At 39.5% G+C, this 26,710-nt stretch overlaps 2 protein-coding genes and 1 long non-coding RNA gene across 4 annotated transcripts; 2 read left to right on the plus strand and 1 right to left on the minus strand.

Moving 5' to 3' along the window:
* The first annotated feature begins 531 nt into the window (after positions 1-531).
* LOC121685536 (multiple inositol polyphosphate phosphatase 1-like) lies at positions 532-11,141 on the plus strand. 2 transcript variants are annotated; one of them, XM_042066127.1, is made up of 6 exons: positions 532-549; positions 1,172-1,761; positions 2,813-3,007; positions 3,548-3,645; positions 4,055-4,185; positions 10,233-11,141. In XM_042066127.1, exons 2-6 carry the CDS (start codon positions 1,185-1,187, stop codon positions 10,606-10,608), a joined length of 1,377 nt encoding a protein of 458 aa, XP_041922061.1. In that variant the 5' UTR covers positions 532-549; positions 1,172-1,184; the 3' UTR covers positions 10,609-11,141. The 2 variants fall into 2 exon arrangements, with proteins under 2 accessions (XP_041922061.1, XP_041922060.1); XM_042066126.1 differs by lacking the exon at positions 532-549 and having other exon boundaries at positions 1,152-1,761.
* A 467-nt stretch (positions 11,142-11,608) lies between these two features.
* On the plus strand, positions 11,609-25,186 carry LOC121685618 (bifunctional 3'-phosphoadenosine 5'-phosphosulfate synthase 2-like). Its single transcript, XM_042066224.1, has 13 exons — positions 11,609-11,805; positions 14,605-14,719; positions 16,868-17,103; positions 17,428-17,566; positions 17,849-17,967; positions 18,687-18,800; positions 19,259-19,370; positions 19,979-20,184; positions 20,659-20,794; positions 21,559-21,827; positions 22,740-22,969; positions 23,433-23,654; positions 24,416-25,186. Exons 1-12 carry the CDS (start codon positions 11,779-11,781, stop codon positions 23,572-23,574), a joined length of 1,845 nt encoding a protein of 614 aa, XP_041922158.1. The 5' UTR covers positions 11,609-11,778; the 3' UTR covers positions 23,575-23,654; positions 24,416-25,186.
* LOC121685619 lies at positions 20,687-23,508 on the minus strand. The gene is made up of 4 exons (XR_006023393.1): positions 23,384-23,508; positions 22,712-22,893; positions 21,534-21,873; positions 20,687-20,763 (listed from the first exon to the last, which is right to left on the minus strand). It is a non-coding gene; the product is annotated as an uncharacterized LOC121685619 (long non-coding RNA).
* Positions 25,187-26,710: the final 1,524 nt, after the last annotated feature.

A 26,710-nucleotide genomic window follows, 5' to 3' on the forward strand; every position in this document is an offset into this window, starting at 1 on the left:
TGTTGGGCAGAGGGTCGAAATAAGCATGGTATGCTTAGTGGACACCGTGGTATAGCCTACACGAAAAGACGCACCTCCATTCACACCGTGACCATCACTGTCAATAGACGATCGATCATAATCTCCAACAGGATATTCTCCTTCAAAATCAGAATAGGTGAATAACATAGACTACCCAAGACTTCATCACACGTGAACGTTTTTCACCATTTGGTGTAGGCCTGCTATGTCTGCTTCAATTTGTGCAAAACTATTGCATCGCTTCCGCGTCATGCAACAGTTAATCCATCAGCTAGAAGATGAAGAGATATCTTTGAAATTCAATTATATTTTCTGGAATTATATATTCTGGAGATTTTTGTTTTAAGTTTTTCTTTTCGTTTTTAGAAGAACTGGTTTATTAAAGATAATTTAAGTGTAGGGAAATATATTATTCAGACCCACACTCCGTTTCAGAAGGTGGTGGTAATGCAGCCAGACGTTGTTTGCCAACTGCCATAAAAACAAGAAGAAGAAGAAGAAAAAAAAGAATAATCTCATCACTTTCACCAGAGCCCAGAGCCCGTATACGGAGAGCCTCCCCACTCTCTATTAATCCCATACAAACCGAATTTGGCTGCAGTTCACCAGTGTTCACCTAGATGGCGATCGCGGGCGAGTCCAAAATACATGGTGTCCTATGGAGCTACATGGCTACATTTATTGTTTTCACCTATTTAACAACTGAAACCCTCAGATTTTATTTTATTTTTCGCAAAATGGATATGGATTATCAATCAAAAGTGAAATAATCTGGGAGTCATGTCCTTTCGTTTTCTTACAGGTTGGGTCGTTGTTGCCCATAACACGCTAGCATTGATGCTATGCTATGCTATAATCATGCTAATGAATGACGTCATTGACACGTTTGAAAGGCTTTTTAGAACAATTAAGTGACTTTAAAAAATATAATACTCAACCAAGTGTAATGTCTTTGCCTCCCCTTTCGAATACAATATTCAAATTACTTGGAAAAAAAATTATATCCCGAGAAAAGTCGATTTTGAGGTGTACAGCTCCATAGACCTCCATTCATTCTGGACTCGCCCGCGAGCGCCCCTAGATGCAGTACCACACCGGAAGCGTTCCGAGAGTGAAGGTTCTCCCCTTATTAGGCATTCTCTGCTTTCACTCATGAAGGCTGCATGGAGAGAGCAGCGATGATTCGTAAAGTTCTGAGAGTGATTTTCTCAGCATACCTGAGTTTTAGTTTAGGCCTACTTTGTGTACCCTGCTGTGATATTCCCTCGATAGCCACATATTTTGGCACGAAAGGTCGCTACGAAGAAGTCAATACATACTTGATCAATGACAAACTCGCAGTAAATGAAACGTTAATTCGTGGGGCCTCTTCAACGTGTAGTGCAGTTCATCTAACAGCTGTTATACGTCACGGTACTCGGTACCCCACCACCAAAAATGTCAAGAAGATGAAGGACTTCTACAATCTAGTTCAATCCAATGCTTCAGATTGGAGTCATAAACTGGACCTATCTCAATGGAAGATGTGGTATACAGAGGACATGGACGGTCGTCTTGTTGAAAAAGGACGGGAGGACCATACAAACTTAGCAAAACGACTTGCAAAATATTTCCCAACTTTGATAACGGAAGATAATCTAAGAAATGGGAGAGTGAAATTCATCACAAGCTCCAAGCATAGATGTGTCAACAGCACCATCTCTTTCAAGACAGGCCTGATTGAATATTTTGGTATTGAAGGTAGGCTATGTACAACTTTTGGAGAAACATTGGCTCGAGCTGGCTGCGATCTCTTTAGCGTAGCCTAGGCCTACATCTGTGCCGCTGCATTGGAACGTATTTGCACAGAGCTGGACCAGTCCCTGTCCGAAGTCGAATCGGATGAATTTCGCTTCTTTTGAGCGTTCGTGTATTTGGTCTGTTTGGCGGATCTGGGCCAGGTGATTGGTTGGGCGTAGATAGGTCTGTGTTAGCCTGACGAGCCAGACCCACATTAAAATGTAGGGTCTGGACACTCACCGTTCGCAGTGCTCAGTCCGAGGGACGGGATAATCAGTTGTCTTTCAAATTCCCTCTGCACGCAATAGGACAGCGGCAGCGCTATGAGTCCCATGCGTTTCCCACCAGCGGAGCTAGTTGGCTAGTTCAAATGTTTGCCTACTTAATAAAAGCTTAACTCGTGTCACACTGTTTGCCAGCAGCAACATCCATCTTATTTGTTTTCAAGTAGCAGGGAATTCAAGCCAAACCGTTGCAACTCTGTCATCAATCATTATGTTAAGCCCACCTAACGACTCTATACACGATTTCATTGGCCTGATTAAGTTTCGATTTCTGGAGCTCACAAGCCAACGGAGAGTTGCTAGACTAGCCCTGGCAGCAAATGTAATTTGCGGCCGCTAGGGGCGCGTCTAGATTTCTAGGCTAGGTCTGTGTCTATCTGAGCCTAATTTAGGGACAGTGATTGGCAAGGTAGCTATCGCTCTCTCCAACATCACTTGATCTCCAAGTAGATATTCTATGGCACCAGATATAGTCCATCTTGATGTTTTGCATCTCAAGTCTTAAGAAGGTGGTATGCTCCTCTGTGTACATCATTGATGCACGGTCACAATTGTTGGAAGGCAGACAACACCTCTGCATGCTGCGTTGATGGCGCAATTCTCGTGACACACCGCGTGCACGGGAGACACAGACGCAGGATACCAGGCCAGTTAGTTTAGGATTCCCTGCGGTTTAATTTCAATATGGCCTATGCTAAGAAACTGAGTGCTCTTTTTTTGTTTTACAGGTGAGGAGTTTGACCATGAGGTGAATGACGCACTCATGCGGTTCTTCGCCGAGTGCGCCAGGTTTGTTGCAGAGGTGGAGAACAACAAGCATGCCCTGGTGGAAGTGGATCTGTTTAATGACAGGCCAGAAATGAAGAGGACAGCTGAGAAGATGGCAGATCGGCTGCAAGTTCCCTACAGCCAAGTTACAGCAGGTCTGGAACCCCTCAACATATACACACACACACACACACACAGGGGCAGCCGTGGCCTACTGGTTAGCGCTTCGGACACTTAGTGTGTGCTTCACCTCACTGTGTGCTCACTGTGTGCTAAGTGTGTTTCACTAATTCACAGATTGGGATAAATGCAGAGACCAAATTTCCCTCATGGCATCAAAAGAGTATATATACTATATACATGCACACACACACACACACACATACAAACACATACCACACACACATAAACACACACCTACACCTCTGTTAGAGAGTGTTGCTTACATTAGTATTTGGAGTAGCCGAGGGATATTGTTATCAGGAATGAGAAGATTCAACTTTGAATTTTCCTGGAAAGCTCTTATGAAACCTGCAGTATGATGCAAGCTTAAGGACACCCATTTGGATCAGATATGCTTTGTTGAACAGCAGGTGGCGCTGCTTGTTAAATTTACACTCCAATGTGGAAACAATTAAGCTGAGTGTGCTTTCTTTACATTGTTTCAAAACACTGTTGTTCTTACTTTGTTGCAGATTCGGTGGAAGCTGCATTGTACTTCTGTGCTTATGAGTTTGCCATAAAATCTATCAACACTCCTTGGTGTCAACTGTTTGATGAGGTGGATGCAAAGGTACTGTCATAGCCCAAGTAAATTAGTTTTGTGTCCACCAGGAGTGCTGCTGAGCTTAGTCTGACGGAATAGGATTTTCCTTCTACCTGCAGGTGGCTCTTGGGTTCACTTGGAAATAGGTTAGGAGCCCTTGATTACAAAAAAAAAAACAATATAAGGGTATATATTTTGGGGGAGGGGTACTGCCCCTTCACCCCCTCTGAGATTTGGGTAAAACAATTTAAAAAAAAAAAATCAATTGCATTGAATTAGCAATAATAGTTTCACGCATGTCTCTTTATGTCAATGTTTTTTGTGACTAAACAAATGTAATTCATTTGCATGCTTGCTTTTCTTGGCCTTACTTATGCTATATTTGTGTGTGGTGTCCAATGATGTTTTCTGTCAAACATCATTATCATTTTTGCAGGTGATGGAGTATGCAACTGACTTGAAGCAGTATTGGAAGAGGAGCTACGGCCATGATATCAACAGCAAGTCCAGCTGTGCTCTCTTTCATGACCTGTTCAGGCGTCTTGACCAAGCTGCCAATGACCACAGGTGAGCCCCAGCAAAATTCCTCAGTGGTAACTCTGATATGGACATCTGGGCCCGTATTCACAAAGCATTTTATCTTACCGCTAGGAGTACTCCTAAATCGCACTAAAAACCTTTACCTCAGAGTTTTCTCACAAAGGCTTTAAGACTTACTCTTAGTAAGGAAAAGTGACAACTCCTAAGGTAAGATAAGAGCTCTGTTGCTATGGTTGACGTCATTACTCATGCACGAGCTTGATTGAAGTGACCATCTTGATTGGCTGATGATTATCCGACCAGTAGGCACGGCTGAAGTGCCCTTGAGCAAGGCACCTAACCCCTCACTGCTCCCCGAGCGCCGCTGTTGTTGCAGGCAGCTCACTGTGCCGGGATTAGTGTGTGCTTCACCTCACTGTGTGTTCACTGTGTGTTGAGTGTGTTTCACTAATTCACGGATTGGGATAAATGCAGAGACCAAAATTCCCTCACGGGATCAAAAGAGTATATATACTTACTTACTTATAACTCGGGAATGATGGTAAAAAACCCTGATGATGATGAATGATGAATAAATAGCCTAAATGAATAAAGAGTAAGACAAAGCAAATAGCCTATAGTAGCATAATGAAATACAGGAGGCCTATCTTTGCAGTTTGAAGCAGTATCTTTGCAACAGGTTTTAAATGAAAGTAGGCCTACATTCCCAAAGAGGAGAAACAATTTGATTTACAATGAAACGTTACATTTAGTTTACATGCAATGAATGGTTTTGGTTGTTGGTCGGCGGTGGCGTTATTGCATCCCTTAATTACAATGCACAATTATTCCCTCGCGATTGAGAGCTCCTGTAATCGCATTTCAAAACATCGGCATCGCAACGTGAAATGCCACAAAAAGCGCCTTAGGATTATTTGTGAATAGGTCTTCTAATATGTGGTTTAATGTTCTGCATTTCTCATTAATGTCCCTGTGTGTGACTGTATTTAAAGATAAGCGGGAATATTATGACTTTGCAGTGTTTCACTGTTCTGCATGGCTGTGTCAGTAGCTATCTGCTCCGGATTGCCAGGTTGCCACTAATCAGGGTCTGATTCAGTGTAGTCCACTTGAGATGGGTTGACCAACGCCATTTCCCGTCAGTCTGGAATGATACTTAAACCCTAACTATTTCCTTGTCTTGTTAGAGCAGCTGATGAATCTTTAGGTGAAGTCATGCTGTCTCTCCCTTGATGCGCATCATTGTAAATAAACTCTGTTCCTGATTTTTCATACTATTGGTCTGACTGGGTCTCGATTTCTTTTAAAGTTCTAAAGTCCTTAAAGTCCTAAAGTTACAAGTGACACGCCCAATATTTTTAGGAGTTTCTCATAAATTTGTCAGTTAGGAGTTACTTTTAGCCTTAAAATTCTTTGTGAATACGGGCCCTGTCCCATAGTAGTTATGGATTAGGTGGGCCTGGGGAACCATGTAGTACACCATTGGATGTGGGTCACTTTGTTGTTTTTCTATTATTAAGTATGAAGTGTCAGTATGAAGGTTGTACTGCAAACTTTTGTCTTTTTGAGTGTTTTTTAGTACTTTAGCCAGTTTTAGGGTTAAACACAAGCATGTTTACACATCAGTTCTAATTTTAGGGCATAAGTGAGGTGTAATTAATATTACACACACACAGAAAAATAAATCTGCCTCCCATTTTGTTACGTCACATGATGTCAGAAATGACGCAGGTTTAAGTGAATTTGCATACGTGTCACTCATACCTATGTCAAGTTTGCTGTTTACATTTTAGGCTAGGTTGTTGGGTGAGTATGAGCATTTGCATGTGACAGTGAGAGGTTTGGCCAGAAGGGGAAATCACCCACCAAGAGCACAAGGATATTTCTTACATATTTTCTTGTATAACTAAATCAGATACTGATTAGGTTATATCTATGCCGTATTTTTGTACTGACAAGATTAAACACTAGTAGCTGAACCATGTTCTATTCCCATTGTCTATAACAAAATCTGCACCCATTTTTTGTTTTTCAACTATTCCTTTTTCGGTAACACTCCATAATAGTGCCATAATAAATAGCAAACTAGTAATTACCTAACCCTTAATATTTGTTAATTGTTACTAAAATATCTATTTGGCACAAGTTAATATTTTTTTCATCATTAATTAAATATTAGTTGTTTGCATAAAATCTGTATGTTAATGTTTTAACAAATCTATTAACTAATACTGTATTAATATATGTTAATAGTTAACTAAATATATTTTTGGCACTAATTAACCGTTATTTCTTACATCATTTAAATGTTAAATGTTTATTTACAAACTATATGCTAATATAAAAGTTAATGACTTATTATTATTTATCTAGCTTTTCTGATTTTCTGATTTTCATGCACTGTAATAATCGTAAGAATAAGAAGACTTGGAAGAACAGTACAGTGCATTTTCATGCACTGTAATAAGAAGACTTGGAAGAACAGTATAGTGCATTTTCATGTACTGTTCTTCCTAGGCTTTTTATTACAGTGCATGAAAATGCACTGTACTGTTATTCCAAGGCTTTTTACAGTGCATGAAAATGCACTGTACTGTTCTTCCTAGGCAACTTCTTATTATTACAGTGCATGAAAATGCACTGTACTGTTCTTCCAAGGCAACAACAACAACTTCTTATTATTATTCCGCTTACCACTTTTTCCGTACGCAATTTCTCTTGAACAGTTTAACTTAGAAACTTCGTTCAAACTTTGTAACGTAGGTATTCAAACGGACCAAGCTGCTATGTCTTTTCAACTTTGAAACTTTTATCCTTTTTAAACTATTAAAGAAAAACTTTTTAAAAATCCCCATAGACTTAACATTGCTGATTGTGACATCATAATACGGCCGTTAAGCAATTAGAATCCTATGGCAGGTGTTCAGGCCACCTGGATCAACTGCCAGTCTCAGGCTTTAAGCATACAAACTGGCCTTATTTAAGCATACAAACTGGCCCATACAAACTGGCCATTGTAACTGTTACTTGTCATCAACTATGATTCCTACTCACTGTAGCTAGTTAGCATGGTTGACATAGTTAGCATGTTAGCATCGCTAACATTGTTAACATTTTTAGCAAAACTGCTAAAAATGATTAGCTAAGTTAGCTAAGTAACATGGTTAGCATACTTAGCATGTTAGCATGCTAATTAGCATAGTTAGCATAACTGTTAAAAATGATTAGCTAAGTTAACTAAGTCACATGGTTAGCATAGTTAGCATGCTAGTTAGCATAGTTAGCAAAACTGTTAAAAATGATTAGCTAAGTTAACTAAGTCACATGGTTAGCATAGTTAGCATGTTAACATGCTAGTTAGCATAACTACTAAAAATTATTAGCTAGGTTAGCTAAGTCACATGGTTAGCATAGTTAGCATGCTATTTTTGCATTTTCATGCACTATATTTCCTTCAGGAAATGCTTTTCTAGTTCTGCTTCTTATTCTTCTTCTAACGCAGTTAATGCAGCTTCAACCGTTTAACGTAGAAACTTTATTCAAACTATGTTACGTAGGTCTTACTTAGGACATGTGGGCTTTGTCTTTTTCAACTTTGTAACTTTTATACTTTTTAAACTATTAATTAAAAACTACTCAAAATGTCCCCATAGACTTAATATGGGCTGATGACATCGCAATAGAGCCGTTAAGCAATTAGAATCCTAGACCAGGTGTTCCGGCCACCTGGATCAACTGCCAGTCTCAGGCTTTAAGCATACACACTGGCCCTATTAAGACTACACATCCTGTTCAACTGCTTCCTCTACCAAAAACTGTTTCAAAATAAAAGTCCTCATTATAATATTTCACTGTTAAACAATTTAACCCCTTAAACTACTGAACTTTTTAACTGTTCAGCCATTGTAACTGTTACTTGTCATCAACTATGACTCCTACCCACTGTAGCTAGTTAGCATTGTTAGCATTTTTAGCAAAACTGCTAAAAATTATTAGCTAAGTTAGCTAAGTAACATGGTTAGCATAGTTAGCATGTTAGCATTGCTATAATGCTAGTTAACATAGTTAGCATAACTGTTAAAAATAATTAGCTAAGTAACATGGTTCACATTGTTAGCATGTTAGTTAGCATTGTTAGCATAGTTATAATTTTTGTTTTGTCAAAACTATTAGAAAACATTAGCTAAGTAACATGGTTAGCATAGTTAACATTGTTAGCATAACTGTTAAAAATGAATAGCTAAGTTAGCTAAGTCACATGGTTAGCATGTTAGCATTTTTAGTAGTTTAGCATAACTGCTATAAATTATTAGCTAAGTTAGCTAAGTCACATAGTTAGGATTGTTAACATAGTTAACAGCATTAACATTATTAACATTTAAAAAAAAAACTGCTAGAAAACATTAGCTAAATTAACTAAGTTAAGTAACTTGGTTAGCATTATTATCTTTGTTAACATAGTTAGCATAACTGCTAGCAAACATTAGAGCCATTCCAACTGTCAGTTATCGTCAACTATCTACCTAAATAATTTAACCATTTAAACTATCCACTATGCATTTTCATGCACTGTATTTCCTTCAGGACATGCTTTTCTAGTTCTTCTTCTTCTTCTTCTGATTATTCTTCTTCTTTTAACGCAGTTAATGCAGCTTCAACCGTTTAACGTAGAAACTTCATTCAAACTATGTTGCGTAGGTCTTACTGAGTGGGGGCTTTGTATTTTTCATCTTTTTAACTTTTATACTTTTTAAACTATTAACATTTTTCATGTGACGTATTCTAGGTTCTATAGCTTTGTTTACATCCACCTGGTAGGTAAGGGACAAGTTGAACCCATTGAACATCGTTTTCTGCAGCTGCCTCTCAGTAGGCTACATCTCTGTATTTCAGCAATGTCAACATTTCAGGCATCAATAAAGGTGATGATGAAACATTATCCCATTGTTCAATATTTGATAGCCTGTCACAGGAACGTTATTTCGCTAAAATCGCCCTGATTTGGTGCATCGATAACGTTATGGGAGAACCTGCATGTAGCCTAATGGTAGCCCAACTTTTTTTCTCTGTTCAAAACTAGGTTTACAGGAAGACGATAGACTTTCTTAGAAGCTGTGAAATTTGTCTTGAAATATGTCTTCCCTCTGAAAGTTGACACAAAATTAAACATTATTTGTTATATATATATTTAACTTCAACTGAACAGCGACAGGTTTTGGTAGGCAGTAGACTCAGCAGACGTTAAAACGGTAGCTTATAGCCAGCGTCAGTCAGCATCATGTAATATTAATTGCGTTAAAGTCATGAATCCTGGGTCCATTACTAGATTGTAATCACCTGATAATATGAGGTGGTGATTGTCAAGATTGGGGATAGAGTTAAACAGTCTCTCAAAGAAACAATGGTCATCAAAATTAGGGGCAATAGGGGATAATGCAGTTCTAAAGTTCTGTATACACCCACACCCACACCTATCTTGACTTAAAGGAGGTGGAGGTGAATACTGTGTCAGAGTGACTTTCACTTTTTTATATAAACTCACAGTGAGTAAGTATGATTGGGTGTCATCTGTGTTGTAAGAGACACAGTTTCAATTTCAGACCTACTGTGTAATTGTCATAATTCATTACAACTATGTTATATTTGTGTAATCATTTATTTAAATATAATTTTATTGAAATGTTGCATATTGGCGACAGGACTATCATAAATAACTGGATATGGGCAATTGCACGCAAAACTGTCACATCCATAACGGCAACACAATGCCATTGTATTTAGTTGGCGTTATGGACGTGACAGTTTTGCGTGGAATTCCCCATACAGGTTTCTAGCCGAGTGATATTGTTCTAGCTTACGTCTCGAGATCAACACATTCTTATTTTCAAGTATTAATGTCTCAGTTCTCTGCCTAAAATCTGCCTTTATCTTTTAATTTATCTTTTAGAAGTGCTAAACCATGTTACCTCTCTCTCTCTCTCTCTCTCTCTCTCTCTCTCTCTCACTCACTCACTCACTCACTCTCTCACTCACACACACTCAATCTCACACACACACTCTTTCTGATGTCTAAGGTCTGGTCATGTGTCGGAGGCTGTGACAATCCAGGTTGGGCATGCCGAGACGTTGCTCCCTCTGCTCACCCTTTTGGGGCTGTTCAAAGACAATGAACCCTTGACCTCCACTAACTTTGCTACCCAAACCGAGAGAGTCTTCCGCTCAGGGCATATAGTGCCCTATGCTGGCAACCTAGTCGTGGTCCTGTATAATTGTGCTGATGGATTTAGGCTTGAGGCTCGGCTAAATGAGCAGCCCTTGGTGCTTCCCAAAATGAACACTGATTTGCCACTGTTTGATGACGTCAAGCGTAACTATGCTGAGCTTCTACAGGGATGTAACCCAAAAACTGAGTGTGAACTGGTGAATGTTCAGCCACGTACAATGGATTGATCACATCATTGAGAAATGGAGTGGTGCTTTGCAAGGAATATATTGAAAACCTTCTATGTTTTTTCAACCACAGATCAAACCACTATATTCAAATATGACCTCATATTAACATGCAACAATAAGCATAATAATATGCACATAGAGAAAACAATGCACACATGATTATCTGCTGCTGCTGATGTTATCAAAGATTACCGTATGCAATATAATTTCCTTTTAAAATTAAGCATTTCCATGTTATGAATGAATGTCAAATGAATGCAAAACTAAACTCTGGGCCATGTGATTTGATACAATTAGCAATATGCAATTGCACTGAAGTACCCTGATGAAGATTTTTAAAGTTATGCCTTTTAGCAATTTCCCCCATTTGTCAAAGCACCTGATGTTCGTCATAAATAGTCATTCTCAAGTAGGCTATCACAATTACCAAAGTTAAAGTGTGAAATTGTGATCAATTCAGCATTCCAAATAATTCAAGGGTATAATAAGGGTTTGCTTTTTTAATGCCAATAAAAGATATAATGAAAATACGCCTCTTTTGTTGCTTATTCCATTGACTATTAGTGAAACGTGAATGTATGTTCATCAGACAATAAACGGAAATACAAGACATGAGTAATTGTACCTTATGGGAACCTGCACATCAGGCATTTCTGGTAGCAATCTTTAGAAATCACCTGTGCAAGTATAATAAATGTGCGGAACGACGGACGAGCGTTACAGTATAATTTACCAAGTAGCCTAAGCGTTTTGGCAAACTGTTTCAGGAAGACGTTAGTGGAACTGATCTATTTACAAAATGTGCAAATCTGACCAACAAATCACCATCTTTCTCTGCCAAGTTAGCTTGTGTAGAGGCCTGTGTCTCTAAGAAAAAAAGTACACAGACTATATTCCTCTTTCTACCCCTCTCCACATAGGCTATCCTCCACCCACGCAGTGTTATCCAACCCCGCAGTAATTTTTGGGACCATAACCATTGGTAATATGCAGATTCTACACGGAAAGAGGCAGGGCAGAGAAACGCTACGTGTCTTAAGGAACTCTTAAAACCCCCGGACCCTTCTATTACTTTCACTGCTTCTGCTACTCCCCGCCCCGATCGCTTTGCCTCTACCGGCCCAGGAGACACCCGTCCAGAGTCCACAGTTCAGTCTCGAAATCACGATGTCCGGAAATAAAAAGCAGCGGACGGTAAGGCAAATGAGCGTTCTTTTCGTGCTTTGTATAGTCGTTAAAAGAGGCACCATGCTTCAGACAAAAGCATGAACACAATTTGAGAAGCGAGGACTGTGCTCTTTTGTACGGGCTTGTTATTTTTCTTTGACAACTTAAATTGGCTGTAAACTTTTTGAGTTCTTATGTAACCACCTAGCCAATGTCTGGACCTGTGTAGGCTAAGAAATTGATGCTGTTGGAGCAGTGTAGACTACAGTTTAAAACGACTCTTCCGCGCTTATGTTGCCATTATGATTGGCTGTAGCCTAATAATCAATAAACAAAATATCGAGATTTAGACTGACCAATTGAATGCACAACTTGCCTCATGCAATTCGTTTTGAGTTGATGGGTAAAGTATTGTTTCTTGTTCGATTATCGATTATTGTAAATCATTTTGTGTTCTATGGTAGGCTACATTTAAAAAAAGCCTAATAAAAACTTTTGTTAGCCTATTATGGCTCTATTTATATATCGTTTGAGAGGTGTGTCGAGTGACTCTTCAGTCTTTCAAGTGTTTCTTTGAATAAGTGTAATCAGTATCCTGTGGCTAACTTGAGTAATAAAACTGTCACCATATATATTTTAATGAGCCTGACAGACATTAAGCAAAGCATGTCCGTACTTATAGGCCTATATATTCAAGATATTACACCAGTGTAGTGATACAAGCTTTCCGTTTACCTATAATTGTCCTTCCAATAGATGCAAGTGAAAAACTTTTTTGTAATATTGTCTTTTACAGGGTGGAAAAGTTTGATATGATGGTGAATTTCATATTTCAGAAAGGATCTTATCATATCATTCATATTTCAGAAAGGCATATCAAATGTGATAGGCCTACTCGGTGGGAAATGTAATAGCCTAGAAACTTCGGTGGAGTAGTGGCTTGCTTGTTGTAGAGTAGTACAGATTGTGCTTGAGCTTCAGCTCACAACCAGACGTGCTATCTGAATGAATGAATGAATGAATAGGCTTATTTGTTTACCTCCAACATCTACCCTCCGAATACTAGCTGGAGTGTGTGCTGTACGCCCATTGGGACCGTCACAGTGTGGGTTTACACACATGGAAAGGACATTATTCACCACTGAGATAAATGCAGTTTTTCAAACTCAGGTATATGGGAATGCAGTCTTATGTATGAGGGTTTTGTTCACTCTCATTAGTCCGACTTTTCATATGCGCCACTGGGATATATTAGTTTAAAGAAGCCTTAGCACTTAAACATGTGTCTGGAGGTGTAGGTCAGAGCAAACTGACAGATGTCAAGAGCTGGCATTGTATCATCAGCTTGGGTGGGGTAGGCAGCATGGTTAGGTCTGGTGCTTGTGTGTCTGTGTGTGTGTGTGTTTTCAAAAGCATCTGGGAGGCTCCGAAGCAAGCAGGCACTGAATCTGCCACATCATCGCTGCTCAGCTGCAGCACACTGACCACATTGTCCATTCGACTCTCTCAGAGTAACCACTGACCAACGTCATGGTCCAAATAGTATGCCTTCACACAGTCACCCTATCCAAAGCTCTGCCTGCCAGCCAGCCAAGCACTGGGTGTGATACTCTTAAGCAGACACACAGAGATGATTTTGGTGTGGCATTTCTGAAATATACTTGCATACAAAATGTGTGCATATGTGCATGCACATGACTTTCTTTTGTCATTGCAGTCATTAAGTTCTATCACAAAAACAATAGATGCTTTTTCAAACATGGGTGGCAACTGCAAAGACTCTTATTGTATTTACTTAAAAGATTGAAAATGGGATAAAGGATAAGAAAGGTTTATTCTAGAAACCATATTACTGAAAGTGTACTGCAAATAAGGTTTATCTGTATTGGCAATTCCCATGTACAATAGTGATAAAGTATTTAATTTTGGTTAAGTCAAAGATGTTGAAAGGTTCTATCCTACGAAATACATAAGTACAGACACACACACACACACACACACACACATATATATATATATATATATATATATAATAGGGATGTAACGGTATGAAAATTTAACCTCACGGTTATAGTGACCAAAATGATCACGGTTTTCGGTATTATCACGGTATTTCTAAAAGTGTCTTTAATATGTTCAGAAAGCACTGATAGGCCTACACAAGCTGAAATAGTTTCAAAAAGTGTCCTGTTCACTTTTTTCTTCATGTTTAATTGGCTATTTGCTTATAGCTTAACTTACCCTACCATAACTTGCAGTTTGCTATTTCTGTTATTTGGATCTAATGAGTAAGACCAAAGTAAGTGTTCGAAATAAAACTTTAGGCTACTGTATTCTACTGGGGGGGGGATTTAATGTGGACGCGAACATAAAAAGACGCAGAGTGGCTACATGATAGTGCACATTTTGCGGTGAAAATGTTCCGCCTTTTAAAATCAGGTGTAGCCTAATCCGAATCGTAGTTAAAACCATCAATTAGACAACAGAATCAGTAGGGTACCAGTTTTATTTCATTGTACCAGGCCTACTGTATGTCAAAAGCAGGGTCGGATGTAGGTGGGAAGGATTAAACACACGGTTTCCACACCGCGGTAATCAACTGTGATGATCATGATATTTGAAAAGAAAACGGTAATTGTTATCGTCAACATTTTTATCGCGGTTTACCATTATACCGGTAATCATTACATCCCTAATATATAATTATTTTATTCTTTTTATTATTATTATATTGTTATTATTATTATTATTATTAAATACTGTATTTTTGTAGCAAATTATAAGTAATCAATTAATAACACTGATACATTATTGTGTTTTCTCTAGGATCTACAAAGGTCCACAAATGTGGTGTACCAGGCCCACCATGTAAGCCGCATCAAAAGAGGTCAGGTTGTGGGAACCAGAGGTGGATTCAGAGGCTGCACTGTGTGGCTGACAGGTACATAAATAAATACCATATTTGACAGTGACATACTGTACATTCTGCTATCACAAAAGGCAAAAATAAAAAGAAATGTCATAACTACATGACATGTATCCCTAGAATGTGCCTCTAGTCTAGCAGATCTAGTTAGATGTTTAGCTTTCGTCACTTACTCCATTTAGTACTTTCAAGTAATTATGCATCCCATTCTAGCACTCACTGAATGCTACTTAATTCCATATCATACACCAGACTGGGTATACAAACAGATGTAGCAGATAAAGCCTGAGCAAATTATGAGTTCAGTTTTAAATCAAACACATTTTATTGGTTACATAAGGTTATACAAGGTACAGTATTCAGTGAAATGTTTAGTCCTCTGACTCCAATGACTGTGTGTGCATTAATACAAAGATATGTATAAAATAAAATAAATAAATAGAAGATATGTATATTGTGCAAAGTGAGGTCCAGTCAAGATCCAGTCACGGAGGAGTACAATCAAGATACAGAGTTTAATTTGGCAGTAGGAGAGAGGCACACACGAAGCACAATGCACTCCAGAATATGCGTCTCTGATTTGACACAGAATTATCCCGGCTTTAAGTACACAAGAGTAAAGGATAATCATACAGTGGCAGAGTCAGGAGACATCCAGGCTACCCTAATCAATGATGCAGATGGCTTTTGATGTAAAACAAACAAGAAGAAATTATATCAACCCTGACCCCTTACATTATCCATGATTGGGACAGATATCATAAAGGGTCATGAAGTAGGAGCATACTTTTAGTGTCAAAGTGACCTACTATTGGACTACTATACTACTATTGGACATACCAGTAATGCAGAACATTAAACCACATACTGGAATATTGGACCTAATGCTCTACTCCACTTTCTCCCAATATGTACAAGTATCGTGCCATGTGGTCCATATAGGCCTATAGTCCTCATTCAAGATGTGGATAGATTGCGGATATAAACCTTTCCTCAGTCTCAGCTCAGGCAGTGTTAACGTTTCTATGACCGTAGCACAGAGAAGAGACTACTGTTGGGATGACTACACTCTCTGATGAATTTTTTGGCTCTGGACTGACATCTTCTGGTATAAATGTCCTGAAGGTTGGGTAGTGTTCTCCTGGGTGGTACTTTCTGCTGACCTCACCACCCTTTCATGAGTACACTTTCGTGCAGCACCCTATGTGCACTGTGTGCTAACTGGCGGAGTGCGCAAATTCTAACAGACAGTTGTTGAGGTAGTTTAAAGTTCTTGAGATATCTAAAGCCATCCGTACACCAGAAGATTTGGGAAAGATTCTTGAAAGATTGTAGTCTTTTGAGTAAAGCTTGAATGGGGGGCGCATTAGTTAAAAGACTCCAATCGTTCAAGAATCTTTCCCAAATCTTGATGTACGGGTAGCATTAGGTGAAAATATAAATGCTCATAATGGCTTCCCCTGTCAAGGTTGGTAAGTGCCGTGTTGCTTAAAGGTTATGGCAATGATATGATAGATGGACATACATACTATTATTCATCATGAGGGAAATTCTTCCACTGCATTTAACCAGTCCGTGGTTAGTGAACATACACACAAACATTGGGAGCCGTGAACACCCAGTCCGTGGTTAGTGAACATACACACAAACATTAAGAGCCGTGAACACATAAAGATGTCCATGGTTAGTGAAGATAAACTCAAACATTAGGACCTGTGAACACCCAGAACAGTGGACAACCATTGCTGCCCAGGAGCAGTAGGGGGTTAGGTGCCTTGCTCAAGGGCACCTTAGTGGTGAATGTGGACATGGTAGCATGCTGCTCAGTCACTTCCCTCGCCCACTTTTTCCCTACCAGTCAGGCATCGAACCAGCCACCTTTCAGTCACCAGTCTGATTTTCTAACCTGTAGACCACGGCTTCCCAAAGCGTTTGGCCATTTCATTTTGAATTCAGGTTGATTATTTACAGTTATTGTAGAATTGTGTTGCTGTAAAACAAAATGGTCTGGTCACTCACACAATACAAAGTATCATTTGTGTCAAAGGACCACACCTAGGCCCAAGTACCCAGTGAATTTGATCTTATTGTTTTTTTGTTTTGTTTATATGTTTGTTTTTCAACTGGATGGTTTAAGATAGCAGTAAACATTATGATTCCCAGGTCTGTCTGGTGCCGGTAAAACCACTGTTGGCTTTGCACTGGAGGAGTATTTGGTGTCCCACCGTATTCCGTGTTACTCTCTCGATGGAGACAACATTCGCCATGGGATGAACAAGAACTTGGGCTTCAGCGCTGAGGACCGCGAGGAGAACATTCGACGCATTGCTGAGGTGGCCAAACTGTTTGCTGACGCAGGACTGGTTTGCATCACCAGCTTCATCTCACCATTTACTAAGGTCAGTGACACACTTCAATCACCAGGGGAAAAGCATGCACCACAGTCATTTCCTCTATCTGCTGTCAATAGATTGTACATAGATATCCTCCCCTGTAGAAATGTGTGTGTATATATTGTATAATACGTCAGTGGAAGCCTGACATTAGTAGGTTTGAAATCCTACCTCATAATAATCATATATCATATAATTATATAAAGAGAGCAATAATCTTGCGTTGCAGCCCAAGATTATTGCTCTCTTTATATAATACTGAGGTGTAACAACAAATTAATCTTGAATCTATATCTCCTTTATCTCCTTCACCCTCACTCCCTTGTGTAGGACCGTGCTGAGGCACGTAGCATTCATGAGAAAGCAGGCCTTCCTTTCTTTGAGGTGTTTGTCAATGCATCTCTGGAGGTGTGTGAAAGTCGCGATGTCAAAGGTCTCTACAAAAAGGCACGTGCTGGAGAGATTAAAGGTAATGACAAACAAACACACTGCTTGCTTGTTGTAGTTTTGGAATTCATATGATGTTCAAAATTAGAGCTTGTCCTACTAGTCCTATCTGGTCCTACTAGTCCTATCAGTCCTATCTGTTCTGCAAGTCGTACACGGTCAAAGAGAAGGGGCGTAATATGTTGGCTGTTGAATTAAAATATCAACAACCTTTTGCCAGAATTATGGATTGTGCCTTTAATTATATGGTACACACAGTTGAGCTCATTGCTTTAATTCACTTTTTATTTGTTTGTCTTGACAGGTTTTACTGGCATTGATTCTGACTATGAAAGCCCAGATGCACCTGAGTTGGTTCTAAAGACAGGAGAGCTTACAGTGAATGAGTGCATACAAGAGGTGGTGGACCTCTTGAAAGCACAGGTCAGTATGGACTGAACAACAAAATGTTATATACCCTGTCATAGCTGGCTCTGTTATATACCCTGTTATAGCTGGCTCTGTACTAGCAACATTAACTGTTACATAGCTCTTAGGAAACCTCTGATATAGTTACTGTGTAGAGGAGGAGCAATACTAAATCAGGGTTTCACTTCTTCATCAGTCCCCTGTTTCTGACCGGCCCATAAATATACTGGAGCACGGAACAGAAAAATAGAGCGCAAAACTCCACAATTCAGTACTACTCTGATCTCTGATTTTGCTTTTTAGGATCTTTAACTCATAGAAACTCTATTTAGGATCAATAACTCATAGGCTACATACTGTATAGATGTTAGTGGTGCCCTAAAATATCCATAAAAGTCCATGAAAATGTTTCTTTTTTTTCTTTTCATTCATCGGTTTGTTACTGATTTTGTTTGTTTATCTGTGTAAGTAAGTAAAAAAAAATATAGCACATTTATACAGCTTACACTGATCAACATGCTTCTTTCAAAACAGAAAGAAAAATAAAATAAATTTATAAATAAAATAATTGTGGGTCAAATACACATACTTCAAGTATCTGACTGTATATCTAACAGATACCGGAGGTGGAAAAAAGACCTGCTATGTCCTGTAAAAGTGGATATTAGAAGAAATTATTTGTAAAATGCAGCAAATTCTGTAATAATCCATGTCATCCCTCTTTCTGTAAATAGAGTATCGTTCCCAGTGGGGTTGTAGAAGAGGTAATTGAACTCTTTGTGCCAGAGAGCATGTTGGAGCTGGCCAAGGCTGATGCTAACATACTGCCCACAATCACCATCAACAAGGTAACAACCTCGTCTCCATAGAGACCCTCTCCTGTAGCTGCACTTAAATACCTCCCTATGTCAGTCTGAGCCAATTTCAAGCCTTTATTATCACACACTAGTAAAAAGTGGTCAATATTTGACAGGATTTTATGTTTGGTTAGTTATGAGTTTATGATATTCCTGGGCACATTATAGTGTGTTTGTTGCATTAAGTACAGATTGTGTTCAGGTAGAATGTCAGATTTCACAGATGGATATGGCTTTATCATTTATCTTGTGATTATTCATTTGACTCTTTGTTGTACTTAATTCAACTTCATTGGAATGTCAAACACTGTTAAACAGTATTGGGGACCATCTCTCAAATTCAATGTCATATGCTCTGTAGAAATTATCCTTGCTGCAAATATAGCAGAAGATCATTAGAATGATTTAACAACACTCTTTCATCACGGCTGCTTTGTACATTTCTTCAGCTCGACCTCCAGTGGGTGCAGGTGCTCTCAGAGGGTTGGGCGAGCCCCCTGAAGGGCTTCATGAGAGAGAGAGAATATCTACAGGTTCTCCACTTCAATAACCTGCTAGATGGTAAATAACCCTCATTCTTCCTCTGAAGCTCAGGCAGTCGGTCACAATCGGTGGGTGATTAAGAAGTACTGTAAGGAGTATGGAGGCCAAATACAGGACACATTCACATTTTTATAGTGTTCTTTAGTGAAACATAAATTTAGTTTTATTTATTTTCAAAGAGGAAGCTGAGCAGGATTAAGCATGTTTACATTACCAGTTAATTTGCACTAGGATATTAGATGGACACACAACCAAAGCACATAAACCTGAGCCAGCAACATGAGCACAAACAACTTATGATAGAACTTATTGCAACAGCATGGCATCTGACATGGTTTTAATGAGCAACAGTCATGGAAGAACCTTTTAGTTGTCTACCTATGGGCCATAGAACAATAGGGATTTGCGAGGGGTTATACACAGCAAATATGGACAAAGAAAACATACCACCCTCAGAACACATAGTATGTGTGCAATATAGGTTTGCACAGGATTTTGGTTGCATGCAAACCTATTGATGCAATCATATTCAGTATAATACCCTTCAAATTGTAGCAGTATGTGCATAGTGCAGTGTCATAAGGCAAAGGCTGTGATGAAGTAAACTGCATGTGATCTCTCCTCAGGTGGGGCAATCAACTTATCCATTCCCATTGTCCTGCCTGTATCCACGGAGACAAAAGAGCAGTTGAATGGATCTGCTGCCGTGGCTTTGGAGTTCCAGGGTGTCAGGGTGGCGATCCTGCGGAACCCAGAGTTCTACCATCACCGCAAGGAGGAACGTTGTGCAAGACAGTGGGGAACAACCTGTCCCAAACACCCTTACATAAAGGTGCTGGTTGCCTAGATACATCTGCCATGCATCAGGCTTCATCATTTATAAGTGACACTGAGGGTCGTGTGCTCATGAGTGTTAATCAGTTACACTGTGCAACAGGCATTTCACTTCACTTCACTTCACTTCACTTCACTTCACTTCACTTGCAGTCAGTGTCATGCAACATAATCTTCAACTTAACCAACGGTTATTCTTTAGTGTACACAGTCATTCTTTTGGTCCTGCTTTAGTAACTTGAAAACCCACAGGAATCTAAGCAAGTCAAGTCACTTTATTTTTACAGCGCATTTAAAAACATCAGAAATTGCCCCAAGCCAGTGGGTCAGTTCCTGTTGTTTGTGTTTACTGTGAAATAAAGGATTTAAAGGGCAAATTAAAGATAAAAATAAACAAATTCAAGATTCCTAATAACTCCAAGATTCCTGATAACACCATTTAATTCAAGATCATGCACCTTGTCTTGGATAGATGGTGCTGGAGAGTGGTGATTGGCTAGTCGGTGGTGACCTTGAAGTGCTGAAGAGAATTAGATGGGAAGATGGTCTGGATCAATATAGACTCACTCCTAAGGAACTGAAGCAGAGGTTCAAAGAGATGAAAGCAGGTGAGAACACTTGTCTTGTTGGTAGAATAATATAACATACAAAATGTGCAGCATAGAAATAACATAAATAAGTTTATGATATTAATTATGGTCAGTAATAGTGATAATTGTTGCATCATTCATTATGTAAGGGGTAATAGACAACACAGCGTTCAGGTATCAGTAAAAATGACGCACGTTCAAATGCACGTTGCTTGTTTATAGAACTACTTCTTTCCACCACACATCGACTCATTTCTCAGCTTACAGGACAAACTGCCAGTTCTAAATGGATGGTTGATATGGTCAAAGGCCAGTCATTAGTTCCAACTCTCTTGTTGTCAATCGGGCATATCCCAGGATTCTGTTGAGCCTTAGCTTTGTAAAAACACTGTTTTACTTAGCTTACTGCAGTGCAACAGCTAAATGCCACCTCAGTCATATGTTACAAAGTTGCTATGCTTTGAACGTCTGCCAGATCGCTAATTTGTAGCTCTGTTGCAATGTGATATTAGTTCATTTAAACCTCTCAAGGAGTTTGGCGAAGCGCAATGCAGACAAAAAATTGGAACCACTTCATAGATGTTCTGTGCAATTATATGAAAAATAACTGACGTTCTAAAGAGTGCATCACAATAGGAAACCAACCAAGCAGTGGTATAACTTTAAAGGAAAAGTTTTCTTTTATTCTGTCCCAAATTAACCTTGAGTAATAAATAAATGGTTACATGTACAGTCCACATAGCTGGCATTTTAAAACCTCTTGTGCCCTGTTTTTTTCTTAGACGCTGTCTTTGCCTTCCAACTGCGGAACCCTGTGCACAATGGCCACGCCCTGCTTATGCAGGACACCAGGCGGCGGCTGGAGGAACGCGGATACCAGCGGCCCGTGCTGCTCCTCCATCCGCTGGGGGGCTGGACCAAAGACGATGACGTGCCACTACCCTGGCGCATGAAGCAGCACGCGGCCGTGTTGGAGGAGGGCGTACTTGACCCCTCTTCGACCATCGTTGCCATCTTCCCCTCCCCTATGATGTACGCTGGCCCCACTGAGGTAAGGTGCGAGGAACGCCAGACTGGAGAAGGCTCCTTCATCATGTCTGAGAATGAAGTGAGGATAAAGTCGTTGTATCATTACGTTCGGTCATTAGGTAATTTTGCTGTCATATCCATGATATAAAAGACAGTGACAGAGGAATAGCAAGTCAAAGCATTTAACTCAAAAGTTAAATCAAAAGTATTCCGGAGAAATGTTTTATCAAAAAGGCAGTTATGGAAAACATTTCAGAACTATACAGTGCCTACTGAACAAACTGTATGACCAGTGCAGATGACACGTGTGGTACATTTTCACTATGGGGTAAACCCATGTGTCTGGAGAAAAGCCTCCAACTTATTTGTCCCAATCAATGAGGCTGGATCGCAACTCTAGCCAAATGGCCATACTCCTCTCCAGGAGAGGGGCAGATCTAAAGCGCACTATAAGAAAAGTTTTGTAGCCTCAGCAATCACTGCACTAAACAAACAATCAACCTGTGACAATCATCCCCCTATTCTTTTGTGTTTTATGTTGTCTGCACTGTCCACCTTTTTGCTTGTATGGTGTTAAGGAGGGAGGGAACTGGGGGGGAGGGGGGTATGGGGTGTGATGTTATATGTTATATGTATGAGGCTGTGTATATCTTGCATGGAATGTAATAATGATGTGTGTGAAAAAGAATATCCTTATAGGACAATAAAGACTCTATACATACATATCTATCTAATGGAAAGAGAACACCCAAGTTTTTCGCCAGTGCTTTAGCCAAAGGGAAATATGGTAGCTGTATTCAATGTAAAAAGATCAGGATTGAACTTTGCACATATCTTTGTTGATACACTGGCAGGAACCAAACTGGTTTTAAACAAATGAAGCTGCTCCTTTCTTTCCGGATGTACCTTTAAAATTCCTCCTGTGTTGACGTAGGTGCAGTGGCACTGTCGTTCAAGAATGGTGACTGGAGCCAATTTCTACATTGTGGGGAGAGACCCAGCAGGGATGCCCCATCCCGAGTCAGGGCAGGACCTGTACGAGCCCACCCACGGGGGGAAGGTCCTCTCCATGGCCCCTGGGCTCACGTCTGTGGAAATCATCCCATTTAGAGTGGCAGCTTATAACAAGACCAAAAAAGCCATGGATTTCTATGACAAAGAGAGGTTAGACCAAGTAGATATCCCTTTTTCTCCCTCTCGCTCACTTACTCACTCATTACATTACATTACATTACATTTAGCAGACACTTCTTGAACAAAGTGACTTAAATATGTCAGCTATATTACAAGGGATCACATTGTTCCGGAGCAACTTGGGGTTAAGTGTCTTGCTCAAGGGCACAGCGGTGGAAGCCAGGAATTGAACCGACAACATTCAGGCTACTGCACGCTAGCCCAGCTCCTTAACCACTACACTACCACTCACTAACTCACACACACATACTCATACATACATACTGTGTGTGTGTGTGTGTGTGTCAACATACAAAATATTACAGTATAACACTAGACAACTTTATAGAGCTTTACCTAGTGATTGATTGCTCTGAAATCTTAGAGATAGAGACATTCACTCACCCCCGCTCACACCTCATGTTCTATGTGTGTGTCTCTGTGTCTTCCTCAGACATACTGAATTTGACTTCATCTCTGGAACACAGATGAGGAAATTGGCTCGGAGCAGAGAGAATCCCCCTGTTGGCTTCATGGCTCCCAGAGCTTGGAAGGTCTTGACTGAGTACTACCAATCCTTGCAGAAAGACCAGTAGCTGCTGTACACAGCACAGCCTGGCAAACTGAGAATACAAAATGGCTCCTTCAAAATGCCAGTGTATATGTACTACTGTAGTTATAGTGGATGGAATCCACCATCTTGAAATCTCCTGGCTTCTTCTTATTATTATTATTATTATTATTACTACCTTTTTTCTTTTTACCTTTTCAAGAATGAATGCGAATCTAACCGCTTAACGTACAGACATGTTGAAATAACCGTTTTGTAGGTCTGGACAAGAGAGTTACTTTTTCAGATTTTCTTAAAAGTTTATACTTTTTGAGAAATAGTGGATTAAAAATGTCAAAAAGCTAATTTCCCCCCCATAGACTTGTATGGCTGTGATGTCATAATGGCCTAAAGCCAGCTGCACTCTTTAAGCTCCCAGAGAAGTTCCCAGGCTAATTAGAACACTGCCACAGGTGTCACCTGTGAATCAAACGGTCTCAGCTTCTAATGCATACGATCTGGCGCGCTCTAAAACTACAGTTCTTGTTTAAGTGTTTCCCGTCTGTCAAAATAAAAAAAGTCACAGCCATATCTCATTCTTAGCGCATTAGATCTCCAGAACGGCTTGACGCATATGCTTCAAATTTGGTACAAGTGTTTGTATCAAAGATGAAGTGAATTGATGTTGGAGGTCAAATGTCAATGTGAAAAACACCTTGAGTGTTATATCTCCAGAACGCTTTGACACACAAGGTTTTTTGGTACGAGGGTTTGTATGAACTCAAAGATTAAGTGATTCAATGTTTTATTCCAGGAATCTCCCTACCAACATTAATCCAGCAGCTTTCCATCCACTATTGTAATTCCTCTGGCATTACATTTTCTAGTTTAACTATTGAAATACGGGTATCCACAAACCAGATGGCATTACACAAACACACCACCTCATACCACACAGCAGATAAATCTTTTCATTCTTAATATTCAACCCATACTGTACATACATGGCATACATGGCAAACTGTAAGATTCTGTGGAGCAGACAACAATAGTTGTTGTCTTAAAGTTCTCATGTAACTCAAAGGGCTTGCCACAGATTTCCTGGCGACAAAGAGGTCAACTCTGTGTCTATGTCAAGATCATTACTGTTTTGTGTACCTCTATATCTGTCTAAATGTTATGTGCACAAGGGACCATTTAAATTGCATTTAATGTAAAGAAGTGTAAATCAGTGTCCCTAGACTTTTAGCTGTGAATTAATATTTCCAGGTGATTACTGTATGGACATGGACCAGGGCATTAATAAATGCCAGAAGTGATTATGACAATCAAATAATTCATACATCCTCATAAATTTTTACATTTTATAGTGAGAATAGTGCTCTTTTTAAATAGTTGATGAGAACTGGAGAGGGATCTTCACATAATGTTGTACATGTATATTTGTATAAGGATTTGATTACATTTGTTTTGTGACCAATATATGTTTGAATTGCACCATGAATGTACCAGGATAGAATACACTTCTTATCTGGAAACATTTTAAATAATACAACTGGGAAAGATCTCATGGTTTCGTTGAAGGAATCCTCTGCAATTTTGTATTTATTGTTTGCCTTCTGGACCAATAATTAAACATTTTGAATTAATGGAAAACATTTATGTCTGAGAAAGAGCTTGTGTTACCTTGATGTGATGGTATATACTAAAGATGAAAAATTCACATCCACATCAAAATGAACACACATCCTTGAAGGTGGGGTGTCTGAATCTGACATGGCTAGTGTCATAGTGGAAATAAATCTGAATACAACACCCCCATCTGCTGGGACAAACGATTATGCAGGCTCAAGCCATGTATCATTCATTCATTGTACATGTCTATGCACATATTTAAAAAGTTAAGCAAATTTTCTTGTATAATACGCCATAAAGAGTGAAATGGACATAAAAAGTGGGTACACAAGTATCACAAGTCATATGTTCATCCTCAAAGCACTTTTGGGCCTCATGAGTCTATTATAGCTATAAGGTACTGTGAATGTATTTAAGGCTGCTGTGAAAATTGCAGGTCTTTCTAGAACTGTATATTGCTAGCTGTACACTTTCAAAGATAGCATCTGTGGCCTACTTGCACAAGATCTTTTGTCGGTTAGTATTGCATGCACAGACCAGAATGCAAAACTTAGAAAGAGGACATGTGAAGATTTATGTAGATGCTGACTTGCAAAACTTGGATCAAACACAGCACTGAGTCTGGAAGAATATATATACACTTGTGTGTGTGTGTGTGTCTCAAAATGTAGCACTGACAGGTGTTCCATAAATGAGAAGGTTTTCATCTGTAGTGAACTGTACACAATCATCAATCTTTGGATAAGAGAATGTCCCATGGGTACAATAGCTGTAATAATAACCAATTAACCCTAAAAATTGTGCCCCAGAGTTCTAGTGGATTGACTGATTACAGGTGGCGCTAAGCCGATTGAATGAGAAATGAGATGACCGTTCTCCTATACCTGAAAGGGAATTCCCTGGTAGCAAAAGTGCAGATAAAATTGTTTGATGTGTCGCGTTGCAGGCAACCCTGTGTAAATTGGCCAGCTGTACCCTCTGTGCTTATACCAACCAAAATGATTGGGTTAACGGATCAAGAAAAGCAGCCTTGTGGTCACCCTGATAAAGAGGGACATGGCAAGAATTACATAAAAATGGCAGTACATGTTTGTGCATGCATGGACATTATCGTCACACATTTAACATCCGTGATGAGCTTTTTGCCAACACACATTCAAGGTGGATTTGAGGTAAGAATGACTACGTAACAGAACCCCATGCCTAAGTACGGTGGAGGGTCTGTAACATTCTGGGGCTGTTTTAAAGCTGCAGTTGGCAAGATTTCCAAGATTTTTTTTGGTTATATTCACTAAAACCGACACTATGCTCTGACATAACATAAATCAGCTGGTTTTAAAAAAAAAAAACCTGCACTTCCACCTCCACCTAGAGCCTGCTATTTGTTTTGCAAAAATCCACAGCTCCCGGTTCTTCTGGTCCAATTAGAAGAGGGCTGTGTAAGATCTGACTGTCAATCACAGTCTGAACGCAGGGGCACAGCTACCCAAAAAAAAACACAAACTAAACAAAACAAAAGGCCAATAATTTACACTATTACTGTGCAT

The sequence above is a fragment of the Alosa sapidissima genome, chromosome 16, assembly GCF_018492685.1.
Source record: "Alosa sapidissima isolate fAloSap1 chromosome 16, fAloSap1.pri, whole genome shotgun sequence".
NCBI lineage: Eukaryota > Metazoa > Chordata > Actinopteri > Clupeiformes > Clupeidae > Alosa > Alosa sapidissima.

Excerpts from the sequence above, each read along its gene's own strand:
- LOC121685536 (XM_042066127.1), top strand. The coding sequence starts at position 1,185 with ATGGAGAGAGCAGCGATGATTCGTAAAGTTCTGAGAGTGATTTTCTCA. Across the intron at positions 1,762-2,812 it reads TGAATATTTTGGTATTGAAG|GTGAGGAGTTTGACCATGAG; the intron begins GTAGGCTATGTA and ends TTTGTTTTACAG. Across the intron at positions 3,646-4,054 it reads TTGATGAGGTGGATGCAAAG|GTGATGGAGTATGCAACTGA; the intron begins GTACTGTCATAG and ends TCATTTTTGCAG.
- LOC121685618 (XM_042066224.1), top strand. The coding sequence starts at position 11,779 with ATGTCCGGAAATAAAAAGCAGCGGACG. Across the intron at positions 17,567-17,848 it reads ACGTGCTGGAGAGATTAAAG|GTTTTACTGGCATTGATTCT; the intron begins GTAATGACAAAC and ends TTGTCTTGACAG. Across the intron at positions 18,801-19,258 it reads CCACAATCACCATCAACAAG|CTCGACCTCCAGTGGGTGCA; the intron begins GTAACAACCTCG and ends ACATTTCTTCAG.